The sequence below is a fragment of the Macrotis lagotis genome, chromosome 1 (genome assembly GCF_037893015.1).
Source record: "Macrotis lagotis isolate mMagLag1 chromosome 1, bilby.v1.9.chrom.fasta, whole genome shotgun sequence".
NCBI lineage: Eukaryota > Metazoa > Chordata > Mammalia > Peramelemorphia > Peramelidae > Macrotis > Macrotis lagotis.
Genome location: NC_133658.1, coordinates 553,703,792 through 553,730,838, shown reverse-complemented (window position 1 = coordinate 553,730,838; position 27,047 = coordinate 553,703,792). Strand labels below are relative to the sequence as shown.

Genomic DNA, 27,047 nt, shown 5'->3' with positions numbered 1-27,047 from the left:
TGGGTACATTTTCTATCTATTTTTAGCATCTTAATGATCGATTTGAAAGGCAAAATTGTGTCAATTTACTGTACTAAAAATACATTAAGATTTTGTGTTATCCTCTAGGAGATGTTTTTGATTCAGCTATTGTTCCAGTGCCAATTCCACCTGCCAGACCTCCATCCCGGGAAAATCCAAAGCTTGATTCTTCATTCAACAGGACGCCCTCTGATTATGATCTTCTCATCCCACCATTAGGTTGAAGACTTTTTTATAAAACAAAGCAGGCATTTTAAAACACATTGCATCTTTTCAGCATTTAAATTTAGACATATAAAAACTAGAATATTACTAATTACTCACCTTTCCTTAGAAGGTTGATGGGATTTATAGGTGATGGTGACTCTCAGGCTCCCATAACCATAACTACCAATGAATAATCATATTGAATGTTTAGACAGACAGCTGTTACTTGAGGGGGGGGGATTACTAATTATTCATGGGGATGGGAAATTTAACTTTTCTCATTTCATATAATATGAGAAATATATCTTTAAATGTGATATAATTGGTATAATATTTATATTTCTTAGAGTGCATATATGACATGTGATTCATATGATTTTTGTTATAGTTGTTTCCTTAATTCTATATAATATATAAATAACTAATATTTTAAAACTAATCAACTATTAATGAATGTGCAGCTGATATTTAGTTTAATGAGCCTTAGCTCACTAATGAACTCTGGATACTGTAAGAAATAGGTTGCTTAATTGTGGGAAATTCTCATAAAAGCCAAATGGCTTACAACCCTAGGAGAAGGAATATGGATTAGACCTGTGATTTGTTTGATCTAGAATGTTCCCAGTAAAGAAACATATTCTACTAGTGCAAGTTGGCACTTTTTTGGCAACTTAAAATCTTAGAGTCACCTATAGAACTGTGAAATTAAATGAGTAGAAGGAGGGTCACAAACTCAATATGTGTCACATGTGGGACCTGAATTCAGGTCTCCCTGGCTCCAGGACCCAGTTACACCAGATTGGCTCTGTGATTTATTTCCTTACTTATTGGCATATCTACATAAAATACATTAACCTTAGATCTCTTGTTTCATATTAAAAACTGATGATGTACATGCATCTAGAAGAATAGTGAAATTAGCACACTCTGCAGCAAAGTATCATTGCAGATATAAAGATAGGCCTGCAGTTACAAATACCTGAATTCGGTCTGACCTAAGACTCCTACCAACTCTGTGACCCTGGGCTTAATCTCTGTCTTAACTCTCTGTCAAGCACATGAGGTAAGATTTGGAGAAAAATTAGCACAGTCCTTGGCCCATGGCAGATCCTTCCACTCCCAGTGTTGGCCCACAGTTTCCTTCCTTCTTTTATTCTTGGTTTATCATTTACCCAGTGACAGTAGTCAGTTCACTTATTATTTTGGTGTCAGAGCATAGAGTTGTTAACAGGACAAAAGACTGAATACTTTTGAGCTCTTTATAAAGAAAGCTCTTTGTAAGAGGATATAGCTGTCTCAACATGAGGCTCTTCTTGTATCAGTATTAATTGATATCAAGGAACCTTTTTTTTTTAAGATTTTTTTGCAAGGCAGTGGGGTTAGGTGGCTTGCCCAAGGCCACACATCTAGGTAATTATTATTAAGTGTCTGAGGTCAGATTTGAACTCGGGTCCTCCTGACTCCAGGGTTGGTGCTGTATCTACTGCTCCACCTAACCACCCCAAGGAACCATTTTAATATATAGATTTTTTTTTAAACTTGTACTTAGAGGAATTTTGACTGTTTGCCTCTGCTGCTACTGCTGCTGCTACTTCTTTGGCAAATGAGCTAAAGACCAACTGTGCCAAGTGACAAGTACAGAAGTAGGAGGGAAACTGAAAAAAAAATAAAGTTATTTAAATTAGAACATTAAAGGAATAGGTCTGAGAAACAGTAGGTATCAGTAGGGGGAATTCAAGCAGAAACAGTCCTGAACAGGTTACCTTAGGTGTTACTTGGTAAGAGGTACTGTGGAATATTGAATAGAGCACAGGACTTAAGAGTCAGAAAGACCTGGGTTTGATGTTCTGCTTTATGACATCACATAAGTCACTTACCCTCTCTGGATATCAGTTTCTTCACCTGTTAAATTAGCTGTTTAGACTCATTTTCTAATATCCCCTTGAGCTCCTGTTCTTAAATTTCTATAAGATATAGCTATAGCAAAAGGGAAATAACTATATCATTTGTTCCCTTTCTATTTGAGTCTTTTTTGTTGTTCTTCAATATTTACTCCTTCAAAAAGAAGCAGATCTGAGAATTTTTGAAAGTCTTTCCTGTGTATCAAGAGATGTTTATCTAGACAGATGCATATTTCCATCTGTAAATATAGATATGTAGCTACTGTCCGATTGAACAGTATTTCTGATTGATGGAAATGAAATTCCAGTTTTGCAGTGGAGAAAACTGAAAAAGCACCCTCATTGACTGGGTCCCCATAAAAACACAAATCATCACAGCCTGAAGTGTGGTACAATTTCAACTCTATTGAAATCCATTTATGTACAAAGAGAACATTATATTAATATGGGTCTCACAATACAACCCTATAGAACGCTAACAAGTGGACAATGTTTTATCAAACCTCCAGTATATGTATGGATATATATTACCTCAATAACGAAGGGTTTCAATATTTCCATCAATGTAGATTATTATCTTTTGTTCCTTATAAGACATTTTTTTGTTTGGTTGGTTGGTTTTTGCTAGGCAAAGGAATTAAGTCACTTGCTCAGGGTCACACAACTAGGTAATTTTAAAATGTCTGAGGTCAGATTTGAACTCAGGTTTTCCTGACTTCAGGGCCAGTGCTGTATTCACTGCCCCACCTAGCTGCCCCACAAGACAGTATTGATAAATAATTTTCATTAAAAAATTATCATTAATTGTCCCTCTCTCTGGGGATGACCATTTCAGACATTCCTAAGCTGGTCCCCAGATGACCAACATTCAGTACTCTGATAACAACAGGTCATTACTGGAAAGTTTTTCCTCTTCTTTAGAGCCCATCAAAATTTTCATCAGTTATCATGATTCCTGGAACCTCACAAAGGATGGCTCCAAAACTTGATTGCTCTTTCAATAAGAGAGATACCATATCAGTCAAATGTATCCCTGTTTTAGGAGACATCTTCTGAAGCATTTTGGCTGTATTAAGTATTATAAAGCAATTATGAAGATTGAATCCTATTAAATTAATTCAAAGGGATGGTTAACATCTTTTTTTGATAGTGAATAGCCACTAAAGGATGGAGCAACAGTGGCAGCAGTAAATTGGGAAGCAAGGACAGAGCCAGCTTTGTCCCTCAGACTTCTGCCTTTGAGTGATTTTTAGGTGTAATAGGTTTATTCAATTTTATTTATTCATATTTTGAAATTTGTAGCTATATGCTGCAAGTTACACAAGCTAAAAAATTGCATAAACTGCAAAAAATTAACCTGAAAAATGAAAAGAACATATTGAAATTAAAGGTCACTCACTTTGTGTATGTGAGTTCTGCACACATACATGCACATATGGTTCCCAGACAAGCAATCAGACTTAAAGATTCCATTAACAGAGTCAGTGAACTGCTAGATATATCTTAGAAATGAGAGACTGTAAGCAGCAAGGGGAAGTCAATTGGAACTTTTACTTGATACCATGTTTTTCTTAATAAAGTTGGGCTTATGGTACTCACTTTTCTCTGATTATAGGTGAAGAAACTTTTGACGTCCTACCCCCTTCCCTTCCACCACCCCCTCCTCCTGCCAGACATAGTCTCATTGAACATACAAAACCTCCTGGCTCTGGGAGCCGGCCATCCTCAGGACATGACCTCTTTCTTCCTCCTTCAGGTAAGAGGAAAAGTTAAATCCAAATCTTTAACTGAGAGCAAAACTTACCTTTTATCTGAGGAGATAGCTATCACACATTCACAATTTGCTTGCCTCTAGCTAACTGTCAGAAAAATTCAAGGGTCTGTTTTGTGAAACAAAAGAAACTGAAAAAATTGGGGAAAAGGCAAGAAATATAATCAGTTTTGGGGGCTTGGGAAGGGACTTTTAAGAGCTAGTTTGACTTTCTCACTGGACAGATGAGATTAAGTCAAATGTTCAAGGTTGTACTTATAATGGCAAGAACGGTTCTTTTGAATTTCCAGGTGTCTTTATTAACCATTTCCTACTAGGATAGTTTTAGGTTTTGGTGTAACTTGCTGTTTTTTCCATCTTGTAGATCCTTACAGTAATAAATTTTCCATTGTGTTAAGGAATAGTTATGTTGTTTTTATTGATATTTTTCTGGTTTGTCATAATCAACTATTTTTTAAATGGCTTTTTGAGAATAATTAACAATGTTTTGTTTTAAAGAACCCTCAAAAATTAAATAGGTAAACTAATACTTCAGAATACGCAGAAAGCTTTCATTTCTGAGATACAGTTAATTTTTGTTATAATCATTGCTATATAGGCTTTAACAGTATGCCTTGTTAATGTTAATAAAATATATATTTTGAATTTAAACAGAACTGATTTTTTTACTTAACCATGGAAGATTTTTTTAAAAAGTGTTTTCTTAGACTTAAACTTAAAAATCAACCCTATAAAGCCATGAAAGTTGAAGCTCCCATGCTAACCTTTTAGAGCAAAGGTACCTTAAATAAGTTCTATGATGTGAAATGATTTCACTTAGTAGACTGTCATTCACACTGAGAATTTCTTTGTCTTGATTTTTTAACTTTATTCTATAATTGAGAAAGTATGAGCAAGTTTGTTAAAAAGGTTACTCAAGTACTGTGACATTTACTGCCACTTGATAATTTTCATGTCACCATTTCATCTTCCAAATTGGTTCTTAACAAAACTTAACAAAACACCTGCAATTTGAATATATTGCCACAAAGTGGTGATAGTATTCTGCTGCAGTTAGTTGATGTAAGCAGTTTGGCTAAGATTGGCACCCTTTTTCATATTTTTCTATTTTTCTAGATCAAATTCACATTGCCAAAACAACCCAACAAATAACAAATCATTTTAAAATATTTTTTAATGTTTTATTGATTTTACTTGTATATTGTTGTTCTTTTACATTACTATTACTTCCTAATAATCCGCCATAACCAATAGAATATACTTTGAAACAAAGAAATTTAAGAAAAACACTTTGGCTTATTGATCAGTGAACAATTCATTCCACTGCCCAATATTTCTCCTCTCTTGGGAAGATGTAGGTGTGTTTTTCATTATCAGACCTTTAGGATCAGTGTGAATTCTGATAGCTTCTTATGTTATTTTCCATTATTATGGTCAGTTTGTTTGTATGTCTCTTGGATCTTTCTTTGTGCTATATCAGTTTGACAATAATTTTCTATATTTCTCTGAATTCCTTTTATTCAGTATCTTGATATTGCTATAATATTTCATTAGTTTCATACACCATAATTATATTCCCTTATTGAAAGCCCTTTCCTTTTGTGTTCACTTTTTAAAGTGAACAATATCAACATCAATTTGTTGTTATTGTATGGGCATTTCAGTCGTGATTGACTCTTCATGACTTCATTTGGAGTTTTCTTGACAAGCATACTGGAATGCTTTGCCATTTCCTTCTCCAGCTCATTTTACAGATGAGGAAACTGAGACAAACAGGGTTAAATGACTTTTCCAGAGTAACATAGCTAGTAAGTGTCAGAGGCCAGATTTCAACTCAGGTAGGTAAATCTTCCAGACTCCATGACCAGTGCTCTATTCACTTGGCCACCTAGCTGCCCAGGTAGTTTTAGAAAAACCTTTTAATGAAATAACAGTAAGGTACAGACTAATATCTTGCTCAGCATTCATGTAATTGCTGTCATCTTATTCTAACTGTAATATTTTGTAGAACTAAGTTTTATATTTTTTAAACAACTAATTCTGAATAAAAGTTGGTGCCCAAATACACTCCAGGACTTGTGCTTTCAGAGCTAGGTTGGCACCAACCATCCCCACTTCCCTCATTTAAGATTACTTCTCAGCAGTTATCTGTATTTCTTGATCATGGATGGGGATATTTCATTTTATTTAGTTTGTTTGAGTTGACCAAAGCAAAGACATTAATTTGCCTTTTAGAAACTTATTCCTCTTAAAATCCCCGGCTTCTTTTCTGCAGTTGTAGTAAAAGACAAGAACTACTGGGCAGCACCATGAAGAGAGTATCAGGAAGAGTCAAGGAAACTCATCTTCCTGAGTTCATATCTGGCTTCAGACACTGACTCACTGAGTGACTCTGGGCCAGTCCCTTAAATCGCTAAACAATATCTACAGCAAAGAAAATACAAAGCAAAAGAAAAATATGGAGTCCAGTGTCACCAATAAATTAATTAGGCCACAACATGCTCTTTTCCCCTTTTCTAGATCCTCCTATCTAAAAATGCTGATTCATTCTATATGCATTCCTTTAGTATTACTTATCTGTCACATTATATGGGTGGCTTGGCCAAATTCAGGTGCTCTACCTGCATGTAATACCTCAGGGCTTGATGTGCACTGAAAATGAATGATTAGAAAGATTTCTTAAAACTGACTTAGTGCTTAAAGTTTCTATCCTTTCTACTTTCACAGGAAGGAAGGGAGAAAGGAAGGAAGGGAGGAGGGAGTAAGGAAGGAAGGGATTATTGTCACTCCTTAGTGCTGCCAGAGCAGTGGCCTCTCCTGGATCATGTCTTCCCCTTAATTTTAAAATCTGGCACCAGTACCCATTACCATCTTATCCTACTCCCCTAAGCAACATTGATTAGAGGGGGAGCATATAATTAACTGTATTTTGCTTTTTCAGCTGAGTTGTCGATAAGCATGGTGTCAATCACCTTTATTTCTGTAGCAAACCAATTTTAATCTTGTATTTGCCTTTAGAAGAAAAGATCTGGGGGTGGCTAGGTAGCGTAGTGGATAAAGCACTGGCCTTGGAGTCAGAAGTACCTGGGTTCAAATCTGGTCTCAGACACTTAATAATTACCTAGCTGTGTGGCCTTGGGCAAGCCACTTAAACCCCATTTGCCTTGCAAAAAAAAAAAATTTAAAAAAAAAGAAAAGATCTGAATCCATTCATATATTTTCTTTTTTTTTTTTTTTTTTAGTTTGTTTCGGGTAATTATTTTTCCTTTTCATAGAATTATAGATTAAAAACTGAATTTAAAGCTAATCCATTTAGACTGACAGATTAGAGTAGCCCATGAGGACAGCAAAACATATGAAGCAAACACAGGAAGAGTGCTCTCCTTGGGATCCAAGACCCTCTGAAGTCTGTTTACTTGTTAATAGTCTACCTTACATCCCAATATTCTCTTCTAGAAATCTTCTGATTCTAAACAGGAGTATTTTGAGAACCTTATCAAAGGCTTATCACTTTTACCCAATGTAGAAAATGAACCTTGAAAGGTTCAGTTATTTGTAAGCATCATTTCTTTACTTACCTTTTATTTTTTTCAAATGTCCTATTATTTCCTAAGAAATTATATATTTTATTGTTATTTATAAGAAATAGAAAATTTCCTATTTTATAGAAAATAGTGATATGATTTATAGGAAATGATCAGCTTTAAAATCTATTTGTATTATTAAATTCATGTCTTGATCAGTAATCTGTTCAGTAAGCATATGTGTCTACCATGTGTACCACATTGTGTTGAAGATGGTAATTGCCTCAGTGTTGTTTTGCTTCTATCTATAAATTAGAAAATATATTTTAATAATTCTTGCTGTATTTCAACCACTCCATATCAGTGGGATCTTATAGTATGGTAGAGTTTTACACATAGAGGCATCAGAATCTGAATTTGAATCCCACCCCTGCCCCTTAACTAGTTCTATGGCCATTAGTAAGCCTTGTTCCCTTTTTAAAAAAATATTTTATTTATTTGTTTTTCCTTGCAGCAGTAGTTTTTACCAATCTTTTTTTGCTAGTTTTTGAGTTTTATATTTTCCTCTCTCCTTCCTTCCCCACACCCCTTGACAGAAAGCAATCTGATATACGCTTTATATTGATGGTATTATGAGACAATTATCAGATCCACGTGGAAGAAAGTTAAACATTAGAGAGGGGGGAAATGATATAATACATAAGACAGCTTTTAAAAATTGAAGATAATAAGCTTTGGTCTTCACTTAAACCCCACAGTTCTTTCTCTGGATATGGATGATATTTTATGTTACAAGTCTTTTAAAATTGTCTTTAATTATTGTACTATTGAAATGAACAAATCCATCGTGACTAATCCATCTCCTCATGTTGTTAATGTGTATAATGTTCTTCTGATTCTGCTCATTTCATAAAGCATCAATTCATACAAATCTTTCTAGGGTTTTCTGAAATTCTATCTCTCAAGATTTTTTTAAAGAACAATAGTAATCTATCACATACATATACCACACTTTGTTCAACCATTCCTCAATTGATGGGCATCCCCACATTTTCCCATTTTTTACCACTATTAAAAAAAACTGCTATAAATATTTTTGTACATGTAGGATTTATCAATTGGGGAATGACTTTTTTTTTTAATGATCAGTGCATAGTGTTCTAGTTTTCCCACATCCCCTCCAAAGTCAAATAAGAAAATACATGTAAAATACTTGCTTTGTAAATTTCAGCACTATATAAAGGTAAGTTCTTTCTGTTGGCTTGCAGCTGTTTAATACTAAGCTCAAGTCTACATTACTAATTGAGCCATATATTCTTCTCCTTTAAGTACTAAGTACTGGACAATAGCCTGTACTCCTTCAGCACAACACTCATTTAATAGGCATATGGACAGCCCCTGCCTAAGCAAAATAATCATTGCTTCTGGAAATTGGTTTTAAAATGAACTCTTAGTAAAATTGATTAGTGAAAGTAGATGAACATTACTACCAAGTGAAGGATTCTGGTGGCATCTATGATGTGTAAGTGAAGGATTTTTATGGGGCATAGATATAGATATAAATATAGATATAGCTATAGCTATATTGGTAAGACATTGTTCTGAACTCAGTTTTTATGGGCTGCGCACGTGCGTGCGTGCGTGTGTGTGTGTGTGTGTGTGTGTGTAGGTAAGGCTTTGTTCTGAACTCAGTTTTCCTTTAGTTTGAATAAATAAATATTTATAGAATATTTATAGAACATAACTATTCCTGTTAACACAGTAAACTATACCAAATCCAAGAATATTGGAGCACTAAAAAAAAGTCATTTTTAATAAATCTGTTTATGCTAGTCTATCATTGAGCAAACTATATTTTGGAAGAATACTTCAAGATGAACCTTAATAGTTTTTTTATGACAACATGCCTTTTATCAAATTATTTGAGTTCTAGAATAGTACCTAAAATATTGTAGAAGAAGAAAATACTGTTTCCTAATTTGCTTATTTACATGTTTGTGGCTCTTCAAATTAAAATAGACTATGCTTCTATTTAGTACTTTGCCCAAAGATAGGAAATTAGTGGTTTATTTAGAACTCAAAGTTCATCTTTCACTTCTATTTTCAGTCACCTCTGAATTATATATAGATGATGGCAGAATATAAAAGTATTGGGTGTGCAATTAAAACTTAAGTGAAAAAAGCTCATATACAGAGAAGATGATGTTTTGTTTTCAACAAGAAAACTTGAGAATGAATTGATTTACATATTCTTACTGAGATCACAGAGAACTCAAAGGAGCTCAAAAGTGCTAATAATGATAGGCAGCTAGGTGGTGCAGTTAAGTGGCACAGTAGATAAAGCATTGGTCCTGAAGTCAGGAGGACCTGAGTTCAAATTTGACCTCAGACATTTAATAATTGCTTAGCTGTGTAACCTTGGGCAAGTCATATAACCCCAATACCTTAAATAAACAATTTTTTAAAAAAGTTAATGATGTGGAAATAAAGAATTTTAATGGAGGAGCATTGATATATATATTGGCAAGGACTTTGTCTTGAACAATGTACATTATGTTAAACTTTATATTAAATGATGAACAATGTAGTAAAGCTGCCCTTGTCCTTGGAAAAAAACATTTTTAATTGTTGGTTCCAATTTCTGTACATAGTTGAAAATAATAAAACTGAGAGGAAAAATGTACTAGATTTTTGAGTAAATTAAGTTGCCTACCTCATTATTTTCCTCCTTTATAAAATGAGGGGTTGAATTATATCACTTCTGAGACCTTTTCCTTCAATGAAAAATCAATGAAATCTACAATCTATGATTTATAGCATTCAGGAAATACCAACTGGCCTTCCTTCTCCTTAACCACCAAAGTTAGATTGCATCAGATTTTATGATATATTCAAAATTTTGCAGGAAGAGTAACAAAGTTTCTAATAAATTAGCTTTCTATGTAAGATTGGAAGAGCCTGAGCCTATCTCCTAGACTTTATAGCTCAGTACTTAGTTATAGTGCAAGATTTTTAAAGTTACAGTCTTACCTTCATGGACTTTATGACTAATTAACAGAGATTGAGTATATACATATTCCCTCAATAGTCAATATTGTGAATATCTCCTCTGGGAGGAATGATTCTGAGATTATACTAACATCTTGGGGAATAGTGTTTATTAGTGTTCCTAAATTAGTTTCCTTATGGTTTTCAAGCCAGGACTAATTGGTTTTAAAAAAAAGACAAGGCTTTTGATGATTTGGAGGGAAGAAAAGGGGGTAGTAAACAAAATGAACATTTCTATTGTTTTTAATTGAAATATTATATTTATTTTAAAGATCCCTTTTTTGATCCAGCAAATGGCTTAGTACCTATGCCCCCTGCTCGGAGATTAGCAAGTGAAAATGTCAAAACAAACAGAACATCCCAAGACTATGATCAGCTTCCTTCAGCTTCAGGTGAGTTAATTACAAATTGAAGTAACTACATTTTTTATAATGCTTTTTTGTGTTTTGGGTTTAGTGAGATATAGTCAGATGGACCATCCTTGTCAAGTGCAACTAGGGGTCAGTAGCAGCATGGCGTCATGGAGATGAATTTTTTAGCAATATATTTTTATATTGCTCTTAGTTCTGGGAGACCATTTATTAAGTTATAGAGGTCTGAGGTGATGTAATGCTTCAGTGATATATGAGTGGAGGAAGTCATCCACACCAGTGAATTCACAGATCCTTAGAGTATTGAAGTATTTTTGCTTTTCAGAGTATTTTCAACTCCCTTATTGTATTTGCATGAAAGATACTAGCAACCTCTCCCCCTGATTCTGAAGCCATTTGGGGACGATGATTGTGGATTTTGTGATAAAATGTTTAGTTGTATTATTTTAAGACTGAAGGAAGGAAGAGAGCTATACGTTGTTAAAGAGCAATAGATTTGGAGCCAAAAGATTCATATTTGGATCTCATGTGTTCCATTTACTACCTGTTTAGTCTTGGAGAGAGACCCTTTTATTTTTGACCTGTTTCCTCTTCAGTAAAATGAGAAAAAGTTATTTCCATCCCTGGATCCTCTAAGGTTGGCACTGTGGAAAGGGAATTAAACAATATGACATGAGGTCACAGAACTGGCTGGTTGGTTAGTTGTTGTCCTTCTCAAAGCAATATCACTGTGTTAGAGTCAAGTTGCAGTGTGTCTGACTGGCTGATCAGACCAGTATGGACTTGGAGTGCTTTCCCACATGTTGGGCACAAATGGTCCAAGGATGGGAGATATTCTAGGCCACCACCTTTATTTTATAAATGAGGAAATTGAGATACATAGAAATTAAAATTCAAGGAGAGCCTGGACTTGAACCTAGGTCTTCTAATTTTTTCTAATGCTTTTTCTACCACCTTATAACACAGTAGAATATTCTGATCCATTTTTCTGTAAGTCAGGGTTGAAATTTCAGGAATATATTTTTTCTTCGAAATCCTTATCAAAAGAGTATGCAAATGCAATTGTAACCACAGAGTTCTAGAATTTAAATGAATCTCAAATACTATCTAATTCAATCGATATCTAAGCAGGAATCACCTCTATGAAATCTCAGTGTAGACAAGAATATTTTCTTAACAATCAAATTAAATCCTGTCTTCCTCTCTCTAATTTCAGCCTATTATTCCTATTTTTGTCCTGCTGTGGTCAAACAGAACATCTCTTAAGTCTTCTTTCTCGTGTCAGCCCTCTTTCATTATTAGAGTTAAATCTACCTGGTGAAACCATGGAATATCCAGCACTCTCCCTGTAATGGAGTCTGCATTCAGAGAACATTGGAACATATGATGAGTATTTAGCATGTCGGAATTGAGGAGTAACCTCTAGATAACCCAAATCTGTTTGATTTGTGCTTCTCCTTAATGGAGAGAGGCAAAATAATTTATAATTTAATCACTAAAGGATACTATCATTTGTTCCTTTTTTCATCATTATTCACATATGAATGAAGTCTTTACTTTTTCTCACTGGTCTGTAAGCAACTTGTGGGTAAAGAATCCATCTTGATATTCTTCAGTGTCCTACATATAATATATGTTTTCAGATATTATAATGAATACTTGCTATTAAGAAGATTTTACTTTGTTTTATTAAATTCAAAATCATACATTTAAATTTTTAAAAAGTCAATGAAATATGAGTGATTTGAATTTGTATTTCTTTGTATATGCTTATAGCTGTCTGTTCTAGTTATGTGAAAATTAACATTTTTAATAATTCAAAACACATTTCATGTTTTCCATTCTAAAACGCCTGAAGTCCTTCCAGATTTATTTATAGTATTCACATTTAATACATCTTTTTGAGTCCCAGGGACAAAGTATCTTCTTTACTATTTAGTAATTTTTTGATGTTGTATTGACTAATTTTTTATCTGAGAAGTTTTTGAGGTGTTAAGAATATTCTTTTGAGAGTTACTTGGATTATCCTTTGCCAAGCCTTACAATTGCAGTTTTGAATACTTAATTCCCTTAGAAATGCCTGGGCACATTTCTTTTCCTTGAAAGTAAAAAGAAGACTTGCTTTAGAAACAATGTTCTATGAGCTTATATAGAACTGTCTAGTCTCTTAAGGGTAACCACTTTTTTTTTCCTTGAGTTATTGCAAAGCACATATTAATTCTGATTTATAAATGAAATAAAAGACAAATGTCCAATAAAATAGATGGCAAGATTGCATGATATAACTGTAAAGACATGAGGTGGTTTTTTTCAAAATCATTCTTATTTATATAGTTAATACAAAGGATGAGTACATCCCCTATAGCACCTCACATCTTTCACTAGCTGGCTGAGCTAGCTCATCTACTCCAGCCTACTCTGTAGCAGGTTCAGTTTGCTAGAGAAAGACAGTCATCATTTTACAAGAGTAATACACTCCCCTGGCTCATCACATCAGTATTGGAGCCTGAGCTTGAACCCTTATTGATGCATCTCTCTTTTCACAACACTTTTAGATCTTAAACATAACTCTTTAAGCAATAAAACAAAAGAAATAACATCATAGGTACTCCTGTTAAAGCAAATATATGTCTTTGAGTGTGTATGTTATGTGTGTGTGTGTCCCCAGATATAAGCTACACCCTCTCAACAGTGTACTCAATATCTGTAGGGTAATGAGAACACACAGAAACTTGTCAAGGGGGCATACTAGTGAGAAGAATCCACATAATCAGAGCAACATAACTCTGGAACAGAAAAATTTGGTGTCCTCTATCTCAGGAATCATCCATTAAAGTTAAGTTCCTGGTAATGTAAGATCTTTGATGACTATGATTATTAGGTTTTTCTTTTTACCAAACTAGTTGATCAACTGTCTACCATAATTCTTTACCTCCAATCTGTTCCTCTGCTTAGCTTCTTATTCCTTAATATCAACTATAGAATTAAGTAAACCAATTCAAAATATAGCCATTCAGCATCAGAAATTTTTATTTTCCAAGACTGAGTATAATCAGCCTTATATTTGTCCCATTATCATACAGTAGTTTTCCTTTTCTCCATATAAACATTTGTCACATTCAAAGTCTGCAGCTGTTGTTTCAGAGTTTTAAGTCAAAAAAACCTCCCAAAAATAATCTCTCTGAGTTGCATTTTTTTTCTTTAGAATTCTTAGTAGAGCGTAATTGAGCAGCAGACCTTTAGGGAACAGTGCATTATATCTGTAATAATACCCAGTTGTATCTTATCAGTTATTATGATATTTTAATTTTCTAGGTTTTTTTTTTTGCTTGGGTTGGGAGATATGCTGGCTGAGGAGAGGTTCATTTCACAGTCTGAATGAATTATACTATTATACTATTGATTAATAGATTAGAAATGGCCTCTATGCACTGATTTATTCAGCATGCATATAGGAAATCTTTGAATTTCAGAGCCATAGAAAAATAATCTAGGAGTCCCAAAATAGTTTAACTATGGACTACTTTAGGATTTGATATTGCCATTTATGAAGAGAATAACCTTGAACAATATTTCTTTTCATCACCTTCATAACCAAAGATGAGCATAAACACATGATTTTATTGTAATAGAAATGATTAGTGTATAGTCATTAAATAGCTAAAGTAACATGGGAAGTGCCTGATAATATAAAGCTATGACAATAAAGACTATTAGGTAGGTAGCTAGGTGGTTCAATTGATAGAATGCTGAACCTGAAATCAGAAGGGCTTGAACTCATACCTTGCCTCCCCTACTTACTAGCTAGAGGCTTACTCAGTCTCTTTTTGCCTCAGTTTTCTCAGCTGTAAAATAGAGGAAATAATAATGGCTACCTCCTAGGGCTGTTGATAGGATCAAATGAGGTAATTTTTGTAAGGTGCTTTGCATAGTGTCTGACTCATGGTAAGTAGTATATAAATACTATTAATAATAATCATTAATACCTTTAATATTAAATCAGCTTTGCTTTGGAGTCCAGCTCAGTAGGCCTAGGTTAATTTTTTTTTTTCTTAAAAAGACACCTCTACCTAAAAAAAGGACCAAAAAATCTTCCCATCCTTGCTGAGTTGGTGCTTGCATTTTATTTAACAAGTATCCAAGCATTTCATTATAGGTCAAATTAATGAATTTCAAAGTATAATCAGTCAATCAGTCAACAACAATAAGTTCCTGACTAATACCAGGTACTTAAAGGGAATGCCCATTTCTCCACTGAATAGGCAAAAAAAAAGGGAATAGGAAGAAAACTTTGAACCCTTTATAATTATGTCTTCTATTTTTACCTGGTAGTAGAGGGAGGAAAGACTGCCTAGAATATGGCAGTACTGGGCCAAGCTGAGATGGTGATTACCCAGGTTGCAGTTACCAGGGGAAAGAGAACACTAGCTTGGTAGACATATTAACTTATTTTTCTCAACTTTTCTGCTTGTGAACAAGCCTTAGTTTGTGAATAAATCTTTGTGAAATATTTTGCTCTTTACAAATCATGGAAAGGCACAGTCATTTTGAGTAAAAGATTACATTTTACTTATGGAAATGTTTGTTACCAATAACTCCAGACTCTGTGGCTCCTTTATTGTCTCCTCTTTGAGAACATTCAGACCCCAAGAAGAAATCTCTGTCCATCTGACCCTCCTTCTAACTTTCTAGGATCTGATTAGTAGAATATTTAGGATCCTGGTCTGGAGTAGGGACCTTCTAGTCTGACCCCCTATAACAGAAAGGATTATGTGCTGCATTGACTTTTAATTTTGTCAACTCGAATCTGTCCCCCAATGACACGTTCTCTTAAGTCTTTAAATGAGAATTTAATGATTAATATACTTATAACCCCCAAACTATACAATTTATAAATTTATATATGTATATATATATATATATATACACACATATACATATACATATACATATGCATATCTGAAGGAAAAAAATCAGCATAATATGAAGGAAAGTTAAGAGATAAAGAAAAGTCTGACTAGCTGGGGAAGTTGAGTCACAACACAGCCTCCAGGGTCTCATTTGGGAAAGTCCTTTGGCAGAGTGTCCTCTCCAAAGGGGTGACTTCCAAAGCCCACTTTCCCATGAAAGACCTTTATAGTGCTTTCACAAAGTGGCACAAGTCCAAGGGTTTACAAGACTGAACTCTGATCCAGGAGTTTCAGCAAAAAACACCCTCAGATCCTGAGTACAATCACTTTGTCCAGGGATGGGCCAAGTTCCCGGGTGTGCCCCCCAAAACATGTTTTCTAGGAATGTTTCCCAGCACTCCCTGCCAAGAAACACAGTTTGGTCAACATGCTTCAGATCAGTGTGTTTGGGAAGTTGCTTCTCCAAGACAGCAGATAGGGAAGATGTCAGCTGAAGACTTCACCCTTCACTGCATCACCTTTCTAAAGTTATGGAATGACCCTAAAATTTCTTTTTGAAGGTATCATAAAACCATTGTGAAGGGGGTATAAAAGCCAAACATGGAATATTTTTTACTAAGTTCATGAACTAACATTTATATGAAAAAAAGTCTTCCTGGATTGTCACACACACACTGCTGTGGCAAAACCAGGACCAAGTTCCTATTTTAATAGTGGTGGGAATAGAAAACCAACTTTTAGGTAAAGAATTTCACTTTAGAGTCAAACTTCAAAGAAAAGTTATTCCTTATATAAAGGATACTTGTATTCATATTGACATGATGGGTTAGCTGTGATAATTTAGTTGTCAAATTTAGGGTAAAAAAATTTTTTTTTTGAGAAAAAGAAGAATTTCCCAGGGAAGTTCATTTTGAATGGAGAACTGAGAACTTGAGGTTTCTACTTTGCTACATTATTATCAATTTCTGTGAAATTTATAGTTTATAATCAATATCATCAGGATACTTTTCATATGTTGTGCCATTTTTCCTGCCCAAGAGGCGTGACAGCAACAGTCCATGTAATAAATATTATACATCTCAGGAGAATTATAAAGAGAGTTTGTTTCTTTGGGCATTTTATTTTATTCACATAAAAAGAGCCCTGAATTTGGAGGCAGAATACCAGGGTTCAAAACTCTTCTGGTAAACTGGGATTTTGGAAAAATCTCTTTCCTCAGAGTGGAACTCAGCTTCTTCTGCAGAATGTGAAGCTCTACTCACAGCCTCTGAGATCCTAACTGCAGAATCATTAAACCTCTCTGCATCTCCCTCTTATAGAAATGGAATCTTCAGGCCTCAAGCAAATTGTTCTTGCGTGAATATTTTAGAGCCTTTGTTCATATGCAGATCACATCCCACTCTCTAGTTTATTACAGATTTTAATAAACCAATAGAGAGACTAAGCTTGTCTACCAGATTAGTTCTTTTCACATGAAACACTGAGACTGGATGCTTGTGTGCCTTTGGGATTCTAATAACCCTTATTTGCTGAAACTAATGTATTTTTATTCTGTCCTTTTGGAGATGACAGGATGAGAATTTGGGTATGATTGCTGTACCTTTCAAACCCAATTTCTTCTTTTATGGCTCCTTAAATAAATGATAATGACTCATATTTATATAGGCATTTCTGTGGAAGGAATTTTTCTCAAGGATTCAAAAGTACTTTGTGGTCTAATTTGTAAAATCTTTCCTCTTATCTCCATGTCTAAAGAGAATGTGTGCTTTGTATGATTTATATATACACACATCTACATACACAATAAAGTCTTAACACATTTTTCCATAATTTTCTATAATTTTTTCTTGTTAAAAGTTTTTAGAAAACACCTTAACAATATGAATTCTATTCCAAGAAAATTTTAAGTTGTAAATATGTGAAAGAACTTTTACTCCTAGACCCATGTATTAATACAGATAGTAAACCTTTATCATGTAATCCTTTAAAAATATTTTATAGGGATTTCTAAGTAAGTATATAAGTATATTCCAATAATCCTTATTCAGTTTTTCTTTCAGATAGTGTAATACTATACAATTTTAATTGTTTTAAAAAACTCAGAGTGTATCTTAATTTTAAAGCTTTACATCATTTTCTCAGAAAGTTACAGGTTATATTAAAATTCAGTACAAAGTAACATCCTTCAAAGTCTGACTTAGAATAAATAGATGAGGCAAATTTGTGATATCTACAATACTGCTAACCCTAACCCTCCTTAAAAGAAAATCATACCCTTCCTGTAATTTGTAATGTGAGAGTATGCTAAGGAATCAGGGGTGGGGAGTAATCAGAAGGGTGGAAGAAGGGATGTGGAGCGGGGGGGGACTAAGAGGTGAAATGGCTCATCCAACATCTCAGTGCCAGTTTGTACTGGTATTAGCACTTGAGTACAATTCTTATTTCTGAGGCCAGCTCTTTATCCTCTATGCCACAGCATCTCTGTTATTCTCATTTAGTAATATGGAAGTATTTCCCTGTTTCATTTCAGTAGAGATCAAATGAATTTTATAATAGGATCAAATGTTCCCAACTTATCTCCTTTTACTCAGCAACCCTGGGTGCATTTCACACAGAGTTGTCTGTTCTGCATAATCTTTAATAGTAAGACTTTTAAGGGTCTTTACCCCTCAAAATGTAAAAAAAAAAACCTCAACAATGTCATGGGGTGTTAACAGTTCTACTAAATTAACATTATAACATAATTCTCTTTCAGGCTGCTTCTTTTTAATTAATAACTTCATCACCTGCAATATTCAGCACATATTGCTTATAAATGCCTTCAAATCTATATATTTTTCTTCTGTAACTATGTCTGGAAAGGACCCTAAAATCATCTGCTATATTCCTAACTTTAACTATCATAATTATCCAGCATGATGTATATCAAGATTTTAATTTGAATTAAATGAAAACTGCATGTTAAATCATGTCCTTCTATAATTGGAAGGTTGTTTTTATGGTGGCAATAATTCCAGTTTATGGAATAAATTAATTCCAGAATTAACTGATCTTTCTTACAGTAGAATTCATAAAGGCATAATGATAGGGCATATAGGAAGGTTCCTTATATCTTAAAACCCGTTAAATTCACATACCATTTTTTCCTTCCAATTCTATTCAAATATCCATGCTGCTTGGATTTATTATGAAATCCCTCCTTTCCATCCAGCCTTTTATTTTTAGTGAAGAAAATGGTTACCCAAGAGTAAGAACAGTTTATTTTTTATAATATAGACTTTGACAGTGATTCACTATGTAAATAGAGTTAAACTTTTCACCCTGTATTATCTCTCACATATAAAAAAATTTAATGTTCTCTTTTTCTACATGCTTAAGATGTTGTCTTTATATTGTTTGCCAGTAGTATTAAGATGGTAAAACTTTGAAGTGTGTTTAGTACAATTTCCTATATTTCAAATTGTTTTAATATATAACATATTTGAACATAAATATATTCAAATGGAATATGTTGAACATATAATAAATATCCATTAAAAGTATATACTATTCAAAACAAATATATTCAGATTTTTTTTATATTCAGATTTATAATTTGAAATATATTTAGTATAATTTTAAATGAATTTCAGTTTAGCAGTTCTTGATTTCCTTTAATGTATGGTATTCCATAAAAAAACAGTTATTTCAATGTAATGGAATAAACCTCTTCAGAATTTCCAATCTAATTTATTTGGGTTCACAGTGAATCTTTGATTGAATTTTATAGTGTTGTCTTTTCCATGATAAATGTATAACATGTATAGTTCAATGCAGTAAGCATTCTGGCCTAAGATAGTCTTTGAGGATGTAAAGACACAGAAAAAAATCCTAACTTCATGGAGCCAGCATGTACATTAAAAAGTCAAAAAAAAAAAAGTCTAATTTGGCAATTAAAAGGGCACAAAAACTAGGGGGAAATGGGAAAGGATCGTGTATTATCCCTTATACAGATGCTCTTTGTTTCTTTTGTTATTATTATTTTTATCAATTCAAGAATACTTGTTAACCTTTTTCTCTATCTGGATATCCAATAATTAAGTTAAAAATATTCTCATCAGCATACATAATGGCATCTATCATTGAATAAAATAGTCTGCCCCCCAAGCTCAAGTCTGTCAGAAACCTATTCATTATGTTACAAGTAATTTTGCTAAGAGAGAGATTTCGGCCAGAAGAGTTCCCCTTGCTAAACAGAAAACTGAAGTGTAATTTCCAGCTCACATTTTACAGTAACCAAGAAAAAAATTGAAGAAATTCTGTGACTACAAAACGAACAAATGCACACATTTCTGAGTTGCGCTTTTGATTTATTTTTCAAAGGGACTGATTACAATGTGTGCACATCCATAAGGAATATGAAAAGTAAGGACACACCCTCTCTTGAACCAGGTAAAAGTTTAGATTTCTTGGTGAGATTAAGCTTATTCACAATTATGATCTGGTCAGGAGTTCCAGGGAGATGGGGGAAGTCCAAAGGCTGCAAAATGGAAACCTTAACTGCTCTAGATTTCCATGCTATGCCAATAATTGTTGTTGATGGCATTGACTAAGACAGATGAAGGTTATAAAGATAAATAAAGAATAAAATACGTTTTTTTAAAAAGCATGTCTAGGAATCAGGTAACCTGATTTATCTGTATGATCTTTGACAAATTGTTTAGCCTGTATGTTCCTTGCTTTCCTCGTCTGTAAAAAGCAATATATTAGTTTGATTCTTAATTTGTTTGTTTGGATTAGTTAAAGTACATTTTGTCCTAGTTGGCTCACCATTCTATACAATTCTTTTTTAAGCCACCCTTTCTTATGTGGTAATCTTCAGTGAGTGAAAAATAATTCCCATATTATCCAAAGTAAAATGTAATTAGGAAGGTAAATCAACTGGAAAATACTTAGACAAGGTGTGACTCTAAAGCATTGTGGCTATTGTTTAAACAAACATAGCAGAATTTATATATTGAAGCAAACACTGCCCACTTAAAAGTTATTATCTTGGGAGACTGCATAAGTAATTTCAGCACTGCTATTACTGAAGATTCTTTTGCATATGCTCATTAATGAAAAATCACCATCTTGTGAGTTTTGATTTTTCGAAACTAGTACAAGATACAAGAGACAAATATACTAAATAAAGTTAGTCACCCAGTTGGGTAATATTGGACTTCGAAGTTGCTTCTAAAATCAGCTCCCCAAAAGGTCATTCAAAGATGTGCCTAGGTGATTTATTTTTATTTTTATTTTTTTTCTTTACTAATAGCCTCAAAGATGATTAAAGAAAATGCCATTTGTATGGATCTAAGTGTTCTGTGCTAAAAACACAAACACACCTACATACAAATGTTATTGCTTTAGAGTTGTCTTATAAAACAAGCTACATGAAAAAACTGGGGGGGGGATATTAAAGTTTCCCACATCTGTGTCATTGCACCTTTCCACTAAACTACATGATCAAATGATGTCAGGTACTTGAAACTCTTGAGGGACATTGTTAATAATAAGCAAATAAGACTATAAGTCTGGAAGATCTAATGGCTAGTGGAGAGTACTACAAACTCTGCTACTGAGATAGAGAAATGACCTTTCATTTGGTTTGCTAAACATAACTTTTAATTATCAATTCAGAATCCTTGATCCTTAAAGAAATCATTACATTTATTCAGATAAACAGTTCTTCTTTATTGATACCATGCTTTGCTGGGAGCTTAGTGTAAAATTAGATTTATAATAAATCTTTTGTTTTCCTCCCTCACATGACCTTTACGATAATTGGCAATATTTCTTATTCCATAATACCTTTAGAGTATAGTAATTACCAATCTAGAGAAGAAACTATTGCCCTCTCATGTTAATAGTCTCCTTAGTTCTTACATAGAAGATCATATTAATTAATCCCTACTATCCTCTACTAAAGAGTCATTAGTGATAACATTCCCATTTTATAACTTTGGTCAGTAGAAAATATTGAGAAGCTAAATGATTTACCCAAGGACATGCATAATTTTAGTGGCAAGGTGGAGATTTAAGATTTAATAATAATCTGTAGAACATCAGGCTATTTTGTTGTTGTTTTTCCTGCTTTATTTTAAGTAATGTCTTTTTTAGAGTAGCTTGGAAGAGAAATACAATATTTAGTAGGTTCCATCTTTGTAAAAACAAAAGATAATCAAATTCATTTTAAAAATAAGGGAACTATTGTGGATCACGAACGCAATGTATTTTTTCCTTAAATTTTTTTTAAATCATCCATTAGTTTCCTAAAACACTCATCCACAGATCATGATATCATTCTGGTCCATTATTGAAACCAGTCTTTGGTTGGAACTCAATGTATATTTCAGAACTGGGATTAGTCAGATTTAGTTGAATTTTAGTTGCATTCAGTTATTGTAAAGCAACTTACATAACAAAATGGTGAGAAATTGCCTTTTTTAAATGCTAGCATCTCAGAGCAGATGAAGCTGAGCAGCTTCAGTTCCATCTTATTTCATAGTACATGATAGAATACTTGTTATAAAGCAACTTCTGAGAATTGGTCAAGATCTTAAAGGAGATATTAGTTGTATTTTAAAGTAAATAAAAATGTAATTAATAGGCAATGAGGACAAGAGGGGTTATTGAGACATCTAAATGGACCCAGGTTCTCTAACTCTAGAACCAGACTCTTTCCATTGCATTATGTTGCTTTCCTATTGATACTATAATTAGCCCAATTTTACAAAAGTAGCAGGTTGAACTTGTGCCCAAGGTCACATAGCTGGCAATAGAACACTAAGCCTGGAGTAAGGAAAAGGTAAGTTTGGATTCCAGCTCAGACATTTGCTAGCTATGTGACCTTGGGCAGGTCACTTTACCTTAGTTTGTTTCACTTTCCTCAGATGAAAAATGGGGATAATAATATGATCTACTTCCCAAGGTTATGAAAATCAGATGGGGTTAAGTGCTTAGCAAAAGTGCTTAAATGCTGACTCTCATTCTTATTCTCATTATTAATATTACTTCTGCTATTAAATGTTTTATCCTAGTGGGGAAAACATTCTGAATTGAGAAAAGTCTTTCTTGTTGAAAATCTTGATTGTCTTTGAATTTTTCTGAAACCCTTTTCTCCAGTATATGTAGTAAAATTTCTAGTGTTCTAATTGATTGAAAAGCCCAAGAATTTTTGTTTTAATTTTTTCCAAAAATACTTTCCTCCCAATGCTTATTAAGAATAAATTTGAGATTTTATCTTTTTATTGTATAAGTAAAAAAATCTTTTCCCTTACATAAAATATTTTATCTGAAAATTCTAGAGTCTCTTACCAGTATCTTGCTAAGGCACTTCTGTTGATTATTACACAATAGCATTTTTTTCCAATGACAGTAACCCCTTTACAACTGAAGACTAAAACCAGAAATCAAAAATCCATAATTTTTGCTATAGTTCCTCTTTTTGGGGGGTTTACCTGTAATGATAATGCTTAGATATACCCCTGCCCTCTTCTGGAGCCACAATTTTCTAATTCCTAAACACAATAAATGAATAATATAGAAAAAGCTTAGAAAAATAATAGTAAAATATCTTGAAGTTCTGTTGCTTGCCCTTTGTGTCTGACAGCTGCCTTTGAAGAGAAGATTAAGTGCTTTACCTATATCATCTCAACAGCCCTGTGAAGCAAGCAGGTATATAATTATCCCAATTTTACAAAAGTAGCATGTGAACCATTTCCCGAGGTCACGCAGCTGACAAGGGTCTGAGTTCATATTCAAATTCAAGTCTTCCTGAGTCCAGGTCTGTCACTCTGTCCATTGTACTGACTATACTAGAAATGGTTCATCAGAAAATTGATGGAATCTCAAAAAAAAGATGTTCATATGCTTAGCAATTTATTAATAGTAAGTTAAGTTTGACAAACTGCTTTCATTATGGAAATCAACTGAAAGTTAAGTTAATACACTCTTTACATCTTACATTTCTACTCCTATGTTTTCACTTTGGTGGCAGAAAATAAGTTGAATGAACATGGGCAAATTACCAGGGTTACAATCATCCTGATCCACTGACTTAAAGCAGGTTGTAAACAGGCTATTTTGATTTCTTCCCTCATTCATCATCAAAACATGAATTCTTAAATTTGCTACAAATTCATGAACAGAACAGATTTTTAATAGCAACTAGAAATTTTCATATATGTATATACATATTTAATCATAATCAAAAAACAATATGAAGTATACATGATTCAGTTTTGTTCTGATTCCACCTAGCATCCTCCTTTGTTTTTCTTATTGTTATTGAATGATTATCTTGATCTTGCTTGAATTCATATTTGAAAAATGTTTATCTTTGGTAGAAAACCATTTAAGGGTCTTTTCCTGGTTTATAAAAAGGAAATGGATAAAGGGAAAGAAGAAAACCATGAAAATTTTAAAATAGTTTCATTTCAATTGAAATCATTAAGAATAATGATTCAGGAGCAGCTTGTAGGTGGAGTCTCTCTTTCCACCCATCTAGTTGTGTTCATTTGAACTATAAGAATACAGGATAATTAAGATTGTGACTAGTGAGAGCCAAGGGACTTGTTTTCTAGTTTCAGTAGTGCTATGGTTGCTGTTGAATGATTTGGGCCATTTTCCCTGGGCCTCTGAGATATTTAATGTGAGATTAGTCTAATTCTTACTCTTATCCTTGTTATTAAGAATCTTCCATCATTTATACAAATGGTAATATTTGGTGGGGTAACTATAATTTAAAATTTTATTTTTATCATTTTTAACTCTTTCTTAGAGGGTTCAATCAATCTATATTTTTAGAGTAGCAGATTAAAGCACTCTTCCATTTGCTAGCTCATACCCTGGAAATCAGTGCATAATTTTTACTTGTAATTTATTTTCTTTATTCTGTTAATGTTGTTCTCCTCTCTTGGGCATCCTTGTCATTTCTTTAACTTTGACAAACTGCTTTCATCATGGAAATCAAATGAAAGTCAAGTTAATGCACTCTTCACATCTTACATTTCTATTCCTCTACAATTTTTCCTGTAAAAAAACTTAATGTTTTCACTTTGGTGGTAGAGAATAATATTGTTGAATGAATTTGGTCAAATCACCAGGGTTACAATCATCCTGATCCATTGACTTAAAGCAGGTTGTAAACATGCTGTTTTGACTTCTTCCCTCAGTCTTCATCAAAACATGAATTCTTGACTAACTTTTTTTTAAGGTTTTTGCAAGGCATTGGGGTTAAGTGACTTGCCCAAGGCCACACAGCTAGGTTATTATTAAGTGTCTGCGTCTAGATTTGAACTCAGGTCCGCCTGATTCCAGGGCCAATGCTCTTATCCACTGGGCCACCTAGCCACCCCAAAACATGAGTTCTTATGAATAGGTAAGCAACATAATGCAATGGAAAGAGTCTGGTTCTAGAGTTAGAAGACCTGGTTTCAAATCTCACTTCTGTCACTTAGTACTGTGACTTATTCTCCCTGGGTGACCTCAGGTTCTTCATCTTTAAAAGGAGGGGACTAGCCCATGGGATCTCTGAAGTCCTTTCAGCTCTTGATCCACAATCCTATGAAATAGAAAAACAAAAGAGGGAGCCGTAAAAGATGTGTCTAACCCTATTGGGTTTTTCTCTTGTTTTTTGTTTTGTCTCTAATTTTGTCATATGACTGCCTCTTTGAATAAGCATTTCTATAGCACCTGTTTCAGGTCAGACCCTGAGCTAAGTGCTCTCTGCAAACATGTCCTTTGATTCTACAGTAATCTAGCTAGAGACCATTTCTGGAGAAAGATAATTTCATGGCAGTAGATTTGTTTTCTCTTTGTAGTTAACTGACTTTATGTAGTGCTAAATTGAGAGAAGGAAGAGACTTATCTCCTGGACACTTACTTGGTTGGTTTTCTCCCCATTCTATTCTTGTGGTCCAAGAAAGCAAAATTATGACTTCAGTGTTATTTTCTCAGTTGTGCTGTTTATTTACAGTAAACCTGGATTTCCTCATTTTTAAGTGGGAATAAAAACTTCCTCTCTTCCCCTTTTCAACCTTCTTTAGGAGTAGAGATTTGATGAAATATTATTTGTAAAATGCTTCAAGCTTTTGTGAATTGATTGTATCATGTTATTGCAAAATTAGTACCTTTGAGGGAAGAAGCCCCTTTTTCCCATTATATATCAATTCTTTTTTTTTTTAATACAGATGGTTCACAAGCTCCTGCCAGACCCCCTAAACCACGCCCCCGCAAGACTGCACCAGAAATTCACCACAGAAAAGCCCATGGTCCTGAGGCAGCATTGGAAAATGTCGATGCAAAGATTGCAAAACTTATGGGTGAGGGCTATGCCTTTGAAGAGGTGAAAAGAGCCCTGGAGATAGCCCAGAACAATGTTGACGTGGCCCGTAGCATCCTGAGAGAATTTGCCTTCCCTCCTCCTGTCTCTCCAAGGCTAAATCTATAGCAGCCTGGAATCTGAAGCTCTCAGATGTAGATCACTCAATGAGGAATTCTGGGAATGTGGAAGTGATAGCAAATGCAAAAGTTTTTTCTCTTCTGCATCCTTGGAAGAGAGGCCTGGCTTGTGCAGCTTATCAAAGGAAGACAGCTGCTATAGTGAAGATGTAAATGGGCTGCGTGCGGCTTACAATATTTTTGCTAGCCATACTTTTAAATCAGGGTTGAACTGACAAAAAAAATAATTTAAAGAAGTTTACTTCCCTTGAACTTTGAATCTGTGAAATGCTTTTCCTTGTTTACAAGTTGGCAAGTTACAGTTTTGTTTTTGTTTAATTTGATATCTGTACTGTGTTTCTCTGTGTGATCCTTTATAGTGTAGTCTGGTCTACTGTAGTATTTCCCAGTAACTTCTCTCCAATCCACATCATCAACAGAATTATCAGGTTTTCAATTTGATTTTTCCCTCCACATATCCATTTCTGATTCTCCAATTTATAATATGTGTTAATGGTTTTTGAATTTTAACTTAGTGAACAAATGCAAAAAAAAAAAAGTATGTGGCCTTCACTACTGAGTCTTTTCTTCTGAAACCATCAGTTTGGGGGTGGTGGGAGTTAGAATCTGAATGTATAATGCATTGTTTTGGAAAAGGAACTACCCTTTCTGAGGTATTTGCGCAGTGATGAACAACTACCTTCTTTTTACTGTAGGTATTGGGATGTTTCACCTGCCACATCCTGATCTAGGTCATCACAGCTCTACAAAACCTAAGAGAGATTGCCATACAACTGCTGCAGACATTGACAAAATCCAAATGCATAGGA

The 27,047-nt window shown here is 33.9% G+C and overlaps 1 protein-coding gene and 1 long non-coding RNA gene across 13 annotated transcripts in view; one reads left to right on the top strand and one right to left on the bottom strand.

The window, feature by feature from the left end:
- Window positions 1-26,790, top strand: part of CBLB (Cbl proto-oncogene B) — a 237,136-nt gene extending 210,346 nt beyond the window's left edge. For 4 of the 11 annotated variants that reach the window (XM_074214406.1, XM_074214407.1, XM_074214408.1 and 1 more), the window contains 5 exons: window positions 109-240; window positions 3,745-3,885; window positions 10,745-10,864; window positions 20,116-20,184; window positions 25,968-26,790. In XM_074214406.1, the coding sequence (XP_074070507.1) occupies window positions 109-240; window positions 3,745-3,885; window positions 10,745-10,864; window positions 20,116-20,184; window positions 25,968-26,227 (722 nt within the window). In that variant the 3' untranslated portion in view covers window positions 26,228-26,790. The other 7 variants (XM_074214414.1, XM_074214409.1, XM_074214412.1 and 4 more) reach the window with 5 other exon arrangements.
- On the bottom strand, window positions 2-2,018 carry LOC141507074 (uncharacterized). 2 transcript variants are annotated; one of them, XR_012474062.1, is made up of 3 exons: window positions 1,992-2,018; window positions 346-408; window positions 2-248 (listed from the first exon to the last, which is right to left on the bottom strand). It is a non-coding gene; the product is annotated as an uncharacterized LOC141507074 (long non-coding RNA). The 2 variants fall into 2 exon arrangements; XR_012474063.1 differs by having other exon boundaries at window positions 1,774-2,003.
- Window positions 26,791-27,047: the final 257 nt, after the last annotated feature.